Source organism: Pollachius pollachius (assembly GCF_949987615.1).
Source record: "Pollachius pollachius genome assembly, chromosome: 1".
In the NCBI taxonomy this organism is placed as follows: domain Eukaryota; kingdom Metazoa; phylum Chordata; class Actinopteri; order Gadiformes; family Gadidae; genus Pollachius; species Pollachius pollachius.
The window spans coordinates 15,656,584-15,666,583 of NC_136934.1; the positions used below are offsets into that span (position 1 = coordinate 15,656,584).

Sequence of the window (10,000 nt, forward strand, 5' to 3'; positions counted from 1 at the left end):
ATACACACATGCACACGTACACACTCTTGACACCCGCGCAGGTCTCTGTTCTTCCTCTTTTGGTTTTTTGTATTTTTCTTTTATGACAGGCGGTGGCCAGGCCACCCGAGCCCTCTTAACAGGGGAGGAGGGGACCCCATGTTCATCCTTAAGGCTTTACAAGCGAGATGAAAAGACAAGTTATGGTGTGGCGTCAAGTTTAACCATTCACTCTGTCCAGAGCACACCACCGCAGGCCCTAATCCCTTAGACCTGCAAACTTAACCCCACCCAAAGATTCCTCACTTCTCTGCACTCCACACACACACACACACACACACAAACGCACACACACGCACACACACACACACACACACACACACACACACACACACACACACACACACACACACACACACAGGCCAGCTACCCTCCCCCATCAACTTTAGGCCTCTTCAAAGGATCCGGGCCCCAGGTAACCTGACACCTGTCAGCTGATAATGGCATTTACTCCCAGCTCCTGTCCTGACTTCTCAGAAGCCCCGACACACACCCATAAACATTTCACTCACACACACACACACACACACACACACACACACACACACACACACACACACACACACACACACACACACACACACACACACACACACACACACACACACACACACGTGCCCTTGCTAAGCGCATATCTGGGAGACAGAAACGCACTCACGCATATGATCCTCGTGGTAACCCCGTAGACTCTCTCCCCCCCCGTCCCTCCCACTCTTTTCAAATATAAAAAAAACACGACACAAAATAAACATTAAACGACAGAAAATCCTCTGTATGGGCATTATAGAGTCCATGTCCTTCTCTATATGTATATTTAATAAAAAAGCAAAAGCAGCCACATACACTGATCTGGTTTATAGTCTGTTTCAAGATTAGAAAAACACTTTCTTAGTGGTTTGGTTATTCTGGTGGTTTGTTTTGTAAATACTTAACTGACTTAAAATAGTAGACAGAAAACGGGAGTTACCATGGGTCTTTCATTTACACAGGACGAAGAAAGAAAATATAGACAAAGTAATAATAACAGCACATGTTTCACTCTGTACTTCTTTGTGTTAAGGCTTCGGTGTGGTAGGATGTGTGTCCTGACGGAGGCTGCTGCACGGTGGCTAACCTTGCGTCCATGTTCCTCAGGTGCTGGTGCTGTCTCTGATGACCGTGGAGCTGTTTGGCTTCATGGGCCTGATGGACATCAAGCTGAGCGCCGTGCCTGTGGTCATCCTCATCGCCTCCGTGGGCATCGGGGTGGAGTTCACTGTCCACGTGGCCCTGGTATGCATTACCCGTTCGCGGTTCAGTGGTTTAGCTCGCGTCCAAAGCGACCTGAATCCATTCACACACACATTATCATTAGGAAGCTAGGAGAGGCTAGGCATCTTGCGCTAGGGAACCCGTACAGGCTAGGTCAGGGCCCTTAGGGACTCAAACCCATGACCTTTCAGCAGGGAGCTGAATACCAGAGGCACTCATGTTAAAATAAATAAATAAATGAATGCAATGTTAGACTTTTCTTTTTATCAAATAATTATTATTAATTATGGCTTTGCCTTTCCTCATGTGTGCAACATGACATGACTGCTACTGGACTACATTATGTTGGCTAATGAGCTTGGCTTTTTGGTACACTTGAAAGAAATGCTTGTTTTGGGCTTTTGTTTTGTTGTTGTAATTGTAATATCTTGAGAAGGAGGACTGAATGGAGGCCTGCATCTGACGCTGTGAATGTGTGTCCCTGCAGGCCTTCCTGACAGCCATAGGGGACCGCAACAAGCGGGCCCTCCTGGCCCTGGAGCACATGTTCGCTCCGGTGCTGGACGGGGCCTTCTCCACCCTGCTGGGGGTCCTCATGCTGGCCGGCTCCGAGTTCGACTTCATCGTCAGGTGAGTCACCGCCAAGAATCAGCACCGGGTCAAACATTTAAACAGTAATCTTTTGATTCATACTGCTTAATCCAGTACACCTGCATGTGGGTATATAAAGATACACATATATGTCTCTAAAAGAGCCTGAATGACATGTGTTGTGTTGCACACATGCACCACAAGATGTACAACACACTGCACAAAAATAAACAAATCTAAACTGCATGCATTCTTTATAGAGATTTTTTGTATACAGTTGTATTTAGTTTCCAAGTTTTTTCTTTTTTGCTCTAAAAAAATTACAGAGGTCCCGGACATCGCTGACCTCATAGCTGGCTACTGGCATGGTTGTGTTGTGTTGATGTGGTGGATGTGTGCTACAGTGTAGTGTAGCATTGTGTATGTTATAGTGTAGCATAGTGCTGCTGTGTGAAATGGCGTCCGGCCTATGCTGGCTGGACCTGAGCCTGCATGTCCCGTGTCAGGAATCCACCTGAGAAGCCACTGTAGCATGAAGGTCGGCCTCGCATCCTGTCCCCCTCCATCTCTTTCTTCTCCTCCACCCCTATTGTATCTGTCCTCCCCTCTTTCTTTCGAACTTTTTTTTGTTGTATCTGTCACTGGAAACTTCATTCCGGGGGCCTCTCTCTCTCTCTCTCCCTCTCTCTCTCTCTCTCTCTCTCTCTCTCTCTCTCTCTCACACTCTCTCACTCTCTGTCCCTCTGTCTCTCTCTCTCTCTCTCTCTCTCTCTCTCTCTCTCTCTCTCACACTCTCTCACTCTCTGTCTCTCTCTCTCTCTCTCTCTCTCGCTCTCTCTGCTCGCTCTCTCTCTGTGTTAACCCCAGCCCCCTACCTCCTCCTCCCCTCTCTCTTTCATCTGCTTCCTCCTTGCTTTATTGTCTCATGCCACAGAGTTTTAGAGGTAACTGGGGATAGGATGTGAGAGTTGAAGGTCAGGGGAGGCGGGGGGAGGAGAAAGAGGGCAGGAGGGGGAGGAGGTACGGGGGTAAAGTAAAGGAAGGGGTGAACGAGAGAGCAGGAGGAAGGGAGACAAGAGGGAAAGGAGAGAGAGAATGGCTGGGTGGAGTAGCAGAAGAGGAGAACCCTGGCTTTCTTGATCTTCCCAGTATATCTGCCCTCCAAAGACTTTTTTTACTTATAAGCACTGGAAGGAGTTATTGAGAGTCAGGAGAAGTGGAAATTAAAATGGTTTGTTTGTGTGTGTTAGCTTATTTGTGGCATAGATCAACTCCTGATCATTAATCACAGGACTATGAGTGTAAGGTACCAAGGCACCAGCGAGGAAGTCTCACGTGGCAAGATGGCCCGGTCCCACATTAGCAGTTCTAGTTAGAACTGCTTCCAGTCAAGAGCCTCCTTACTCGTCCCCTGGACTCGTGCTTCCATGGTAACAACGTGTTCTCGGTGGACGTTAGCGGACGACCTAGCCGTGTATAATTTGCTTGATTTACTCCTCGAAAGAAAAAGGGGCCACCTTTAACTATGTGGTCTTGAAATGCACACACACACACACACACACACACACACACACACGCACACACACACACACACACACACACACACACACACACACACACACACACACACACACACACACACACACACACACGGGTATTCACACACGCATGCACTTATACACGGAAGTAAAAACACACACATACACACACACAGGAATTTACACACACACACAAACACACACACTTACACAGGAGTATATACACACATACTCACACACACATACACAGGAGTATGTATACACACACATGCACACATATTGACGCACCCACCTCTCTCCACACATGAACACACACCATCAGGCTCTCTGACCTTGCAATCATGGGGGTCAGAGATGGCGTGCCTGCCAGCAAGGGGGTGCGCTCAAATACACACACACACACAAACACACACACACGCACACAGACACACACACCCACACACACCCACTCAGGGCGGCCTCTCTGCCTTCTCTCCTCACCTCTGGTGCAGTGCTCTGGTTTCTGGCCCTGCCACAGGCCCCCAGTTTAAGGTCGTGCTGTTGTCTGAGCAAACAAAGCATGGGCCCCAAGACGGTGCAATAACAACGGGCCCCGCTCGTATTTTTCTGCTCGCGCTGAAAGAAATGTTTCCCTGAGTTTTTTCAATTTTTTTGCCGTCGACCCGGTGAATGTTTTCACTATAAACAGCCCAGCGGTACACTCAGTGTGGTATTACAGCTCTATGTGGCTCTACACACATGGACACACACACACACACACTGCATCAACTCACTACTTGGGGATGATGGATGCTGGTCATGGATGTGATAGGTATTGCTGTATGCCTTTCGTGGTCATTGTTTATCCTAGTTACGGCTCATTATCGCTACTTATAGATGCAGGCTATCGGGGTTGGCTACGGTTAGTTATATATGCAGGTTATGGCTGCTTACTGATACAGGTTAAACTGCTTGTAGATCCTGCTTATGGTTGGGGTGGTGGTGGCCAGCTAGGCCAAGAAGATGGAGGGGGCAGGGAGGGGCTATCTTACCTGGTACACTGGAGATTTAATTAGACAGAGGGGATTGTGGAGTGACCGGGAATTTCACAGGGGCTTAGATTGAAAGAAGGAAAGGGAAAAGAGAGGCAGAGAGGAAGAGAAAAGAGAGGAAGAAGAAGGAGAGAGAGGCCAGGGTGGGGTGGCCCTCTAAGGTCCCCATCTCTTCCCACAAGACTCAACTGTTGAATTCTGCTCAATTCTATAACCATCACCTTGTTTGTTTGTCTGGGTGTATTTGTCTCTCACTCTCGCACTGTTTTTCTCGCCCTCTCTCTTTCACGCGCTCTCTCTCTCTTTCGCTCTCTCTCGCTCTTTCTCTCTCTCTCTCTCTCTCTCCCGCGCTCTCTCTCTCGCGCTCTCTTTAGGGCCAGAGTGGGGAAAGAGAGAGAGGCCCATGTCCTTTTGTACCCCTGCCCCTCTCGCTCTCTTTCTCTCTCTCTCCCTCTGTCTCTCCACTCAGCCTACTCTCCTACCCCCTCACTCTCTCCTCTCACCCCTCTTTACTCCCCCCCTCACCACCACCCTCTCCCCACATTCCTGACTTCTTTGTTTTCCCCGTGTTAGCTTATACGCCACACACCCGGGAATGAGTGCACCCCCTACACACACACACACACACACAGACACACACAAAAAACGACATACACAGTTTCCCCTTCCCTCCCTTTTTTTCTCCTCTCCCTCCTCCTCTCCAACTCTCCTTCTCTTCATCCAGGTCTTTGAATTATCCAGCCCTTGCTAATTATGGTTCCCCCTTTCCCTTTCTTTCTGTGGCTTCCTAAAGACTAACCCTCCTTGGCAGGACTTGAGAAAGACACACAAACACATACACACACACACACACACACACACACACACACACGCACACACACATACACACACACACACACACACGCGCGCGCACACAGACACACATACACACACGCACACACACACATACATACACACACACACACATACACACGCGCGCGCACACAGACACACACACACACACACACACACACACACACACACACACAGACACATACACACACACACACACACACATTACAAGTACGAGGTATATTCCTGGTTTTGCCCCGAGAAACTGCCTGCCTGTGTGTCTGTGGGGGGTTTGAATGTGTGCTGTGTGTGTGTGTGTGTGTGTGTGTGTGTGTGTGTGTGTTTGTTTCTTTGTGTTGCTGGAGGTATTCTTTAAGGTGGTTGATCTTGTCTCCCCACGTTGAAGCCTGTGTGCTTCGTTCCTGCGGTGTACCTAGGTATTTTCTTTGTTTTGCTGATGTCTCCACTGCAAGACGTTTGTTTTGTTCTCGGTGATCTATGGCTTTCTCGCCTGCCAGGTTTTCAAACATTTTATGCTTTTGTTTGGATTTTATATGGGGGGAAACAAGCCGTCAGTAAACCCCCCTTTAAAGGGGTTTTCAGAAAAAGTCACGTGACATGCACTTGAGGAACTCATGAGGATCTCTAAGAGGTGTGTGTCTGTGTTGTGTTGCAGGTATTTCTTTGCAGTGCTGGCCATCCTCACCGTTCTAGGGGTACTCAATGGACTGGTGCTGCTCCCTGTGTTGCTCTCCTACTTTGGACCTTATCCCGAGGTGAGCCAACACAAACAAATCAAATACAACTGAAACTGAAAGCAAATTCAATCCATTTGACTTGACTTCAATCCCATAATATGAAATCCACTTTAATCCATTCACATGTGATCGGTTAGTCTCATTTGTCGGGTTCCATTGCGGAGCCAGTGGTCAGACCATTGTGTCCTAACCGCCTCGTTCCTTCCCTCGCGTGCCTTGCGTTCTCCAGGTGACGCCGGTGGACGGTGGTAGCCGCCTGCCGACCCCCTCGCCCGAGGCCCCCCCTCAGGTGGTCCACTTCTCGGTCCGCCACCACGACCCCGCCACCAACGCATCCGGTGCCACGTCCGACTCCTCGGACTCGGAGTACAGCTCCAACACCAGCCACGACCTGCAGCAGTACGGCCTCCCGGCAGACAGGAGGCGAGCTAGGGCCGCAGGGCCAGAGGAGCAGCAGCAGCAGTACCACCTCCCCACCAGCAGGGGCAGAGCAGCTAGGACAGAGGAGGAGCGGAGGGCTGGGGCGGGTCACAGGCACTCGGCCAGGCAGACCGTGCCCCCAGCCTACAACGTATCCTCGGTACGATTGCAAACGCGCTCTGGTTGAAGACCTTTGGTTGGAGTTGCTTCTTTTTCCGCTGAGCTATTCATTTTGATTAAGGGTTGAAAGTGTATTTGAACTGTTATTCCTTCTGCTTGCTTCTGCAGTCCATCCCACCTCAGGGCACGGACCCCCGACCCCAACCTGGGGCTTCCCGTCGCCACGGCAACAGGGACCACCCCAAGGGCCAGCAGCCCCCGGGCCAGCCGCGCACGGACGCTTTCGAATCGGCCAGTGAGGCCGGGGGCCGCCACGGCTCAGCGGGCTTCGGCCACAGGGACCCCAGGGCCCCCAGGGCCCGCCCCTCCCATAACAACCGGCCCAATCACCACCCACCTCACCACTCAAACCCCGCCCCTTTCTGCCAACCCATCACCACGGTGACCGCCTCGGCCTCCGTCACCGTGGCCGTTCACGCCGCGCCCCCCGCCTGCCAGAGCCACCCGGCCTCCTCGTACCCGGGGTACACCGCGGCAGAGGGCTACTACCCGTCAGGTGCAGCTGCTTCAAGGCCGGGGCCCGGGCCGGAGCCTGGCTTTCAGGACCCTCACGTGCCACTGGACACCCAGCCGGAGCCCGGCGGAGCCAAGATGGACACCATGGAGCTGCAGGATATGGAGTCTGAGGCCGACGAGAGGAACTACAGACGGGCGAGCTGAGGTGAGCCTCCGTCAAGAAGACATTGTAGTTCCGTCTTTCAAATAAGGACGGCCTCTAAAACCATCCTTTGAGATAAACCATTTCTGAAGGCTGACACTTTGTTGTTTGTCTCAGGGGGTGGAGAGCGAAAGCACAACGACCAAAGATTGGACACATTGGTATTGTTACGCAGCTGTCCCAGCTCCGTCTGAACCAGCCCTGCTCGGCTCAGCCCGGTCCGGCCCCGGTCAGGCCCCGGTCCGGCCCCGGTCTGACCCACTCTGACCCGGTCTCGCACCGGCAACCGTCCCGCGGCCACAGGCAGCAAGACACTCTTCAGTGTTGGCGTCATGGTGCTCATATTTACTGTAGTCAAGTGGACTGTCGTTGTCATAGCTATTTTTATCTATATTTAAGAGATGTACACGTGTAAATATGAACAAAAACGTAGCTATAATTGTTGTACAAAGTTGTACAACTTCTCTTTTGTAAACAGACTGGGGCTGCCATTAAGCATGGCCTGTGTATGTATGTGTTTGTGTGTGTGTGTGTGTGCCTGTGTGTGTGTGTGTGTGTGTGTGTGTGAGAGATTTCAGATTACTGTTCTCTGTGGATCTGTGCCATGAGGAAGCTTCATCTACATACCTGTCAGCATTCAGCGTTGCTGCTTAAACTATTTTGAAAATAATGTACATTTATAACTCTATGCAAATGTCTCTTTTAAACAATAGAATTGTGTACGAGTGTGTGTGTGTGTGTGTGTGTGTGTGTAAGTGTGCATCAGTTTGCGCAGGTGCGAGTTTGTGTGTACTGGGTGTTCTTTCTAAGTATGGCTGTATGATGAGTGAAAGCCTGGCTTGTCTTGGTTCCTCCATCAGATTTATCTTCAAAAACACACTAACATTTACACTCATTTTGAACATGAGGGAAATTGTTAGAATTACCCAACAGGGCTCTTGTGTATGTATGTACAAGTATAAAATTGTATACGTGTGTGTCTATATATTGTATAAAGGTATGCATTTTGAGGATTTTTTTTATCACAAGCCTGTGGTAGTTATAAAACAGTTAGTGTTTAACTTGACACACGCTATGCGTGCTATTTAAGACAAGCAGATATGAAGAAGATGTTTTTTGTTGTTTTGTTTCAGGTCGATCGTGTCTGTCGCTCAATAGGTTTAGCCCCCCTTCATTGTGACCTAATTGATTCCTCATTTCCGTTGGTTCTTAGCCTAGCTGTTCAAGTTAGGTAACTACTCTGGTGTTGTAACGTAGCAGGATTTTGTTCTATCTCTCTCGCTCCTCTATACTGACATACGGTCAGTGAACCAAACTCTGGAACCCAAAACCACAAATATTGTGGTCGTAACATTACTGATTCTGGACCAGGGAGAAAGGAGAGCTGAACTTATTGTTCTCTTTGTGGGATTTTTTGTAGTTAATAAGCTAAAGTTGGGAAAACTCTAGGACTCAACTCAACCGGGGTCTTGACTGTGTTCAAGCATCTCTCTTACAAAAACCAACAACTCAGTTCAAATCCGCCCCAACAATAAGCTAGCCAAAGTGTAAGGGGCTAAGCCCTATATGTCCTGACAATGTGCTCTGTACGTCTGTGTAAAGATTCATGTGTGCATTTCCCTCATCTGTACCCCCCTATGGCCCCAACTCGGCCCTAGCAATCAGCAATGACCTCAAGCGATAAAAGTCCTCGGCATTACACCAGCAGACTAATTGAAATCCGCCTCTAATAGTGCAATGGTACAGTCCAGAGCCTCGGGTCAGAATGTACCCCCCTCTCTCGATCATTACCTTTCTGCTATCCATGTCCTGTTACATGTCTGCATTCATTTGAATCTATCTAGATGTGTGTGTGCTTGTGTGTGTGTGTGTGTGTGTGTGTGCCCATATGTTATCATAATAACTCAAAACCACCACCACCATAGCCAGCTACACTTTGGAAATCCATCTCCACACCCCCACTACCATTGCTACCTGACGTAGGTTTTTAGAATCCTCCTTTTGTCCGGTGTTTTGTTTCTGCTGCTTGCATGAAATATAGGTTGTTGTATTTGTTTGTTTTTCAATGTCTTTGTTTTTTGTGTTTTTCTCCTCCTGATGTCACATTGGCAGTAACGGAGCGAATTATGGCTGGCAACTATTTTATTCCGTTTTAAATGTAATTTTTTTGTTTTATTTTCAATATTCAATTTGCTATATTTATATTTTGTAATATAAGATGTTGTTTTTGTTTTTTCTTTCATTATTGGTCACGATGCCAGTGGATAACAAATGCAGGGATTTTTATGTCTATTGAAAAAAAAACACTATAACGGTTTAATGTTTTTTACATTAATGGAGTTTGATCTGTATAAAGTGCTTACTAATGTTAAATAGGAAAAAAAGAATATATAACATTTTACACTACGAGTCTCATAGCGCTTAGAGGATCTTAAAAGGAAAAACAAAAAACAATGGTTCTCCCAGGCTGCCATTTTGGTCTTGGTTGGTGTGGATGTATGTTGTTTTCAGTTACAAAGATAAATGTATGCCATATAATTTATTTATATGAAAATTTATTTTTGTAGTGTACATAGTAGTTGTCAAGGTATTTGACAGAAGTATATTTTTAAAGAGTTTATATGTAATGATATACCGTAACGAAACCTTAAGGTGCACATTTTGATTGCTAACTGTCTTCTGAGATGACATGGACACCCCTCC

The 10,000-nt window shown here is 48.2% G+C and overlaps 1 protein-coding gene across 2 annotated transcripts in view; it reads left to right on the forward strand.

Annotated features, from left to right (window-relative positions):
* ptch1 (patched 1) overlaps positions 1 to 10,000 on the forward strand; it is a 52,294-nt gene that overhangs the window by 42,142 nt on the left and 152 nt on the right. For both annotated transcript variants that reach the window (XM_079742071.1, XM_079742072.1), the window contains 6 exons: positions 1,174 to 1,311; positions 1,778 to 1,920; positions 5,958 to 6,057; positions 6,269 to 6,619; positions 6,748 to 7,300; positions 7,415 to 10,000. The exon at positions 7,415 to 10,000 is cut by the window's right edge and continues 152 nt beyond it. In XM_079742071.1, coding sequence (XP_079598197.1) covers positions 1,174 to 1,311; positions 1,778 to 1,920; positions 5,958 to 6,057; positions 6,269 to 6,619; positions 6,748 to 7,299 — 1,284 coding nt within the window. In that variant the 3' untranslated portion in view covers position 7,300; positions 7,415 to 10,000. The remainder of the gene's footprint in view (positions 1 to 1,173; positions 1,312 to 1,777; positions 1,921 to 5,957; positions 6,058 to 6,268; positions 6,620 to 6,747; positions 7,301 to 7,414) is intronic.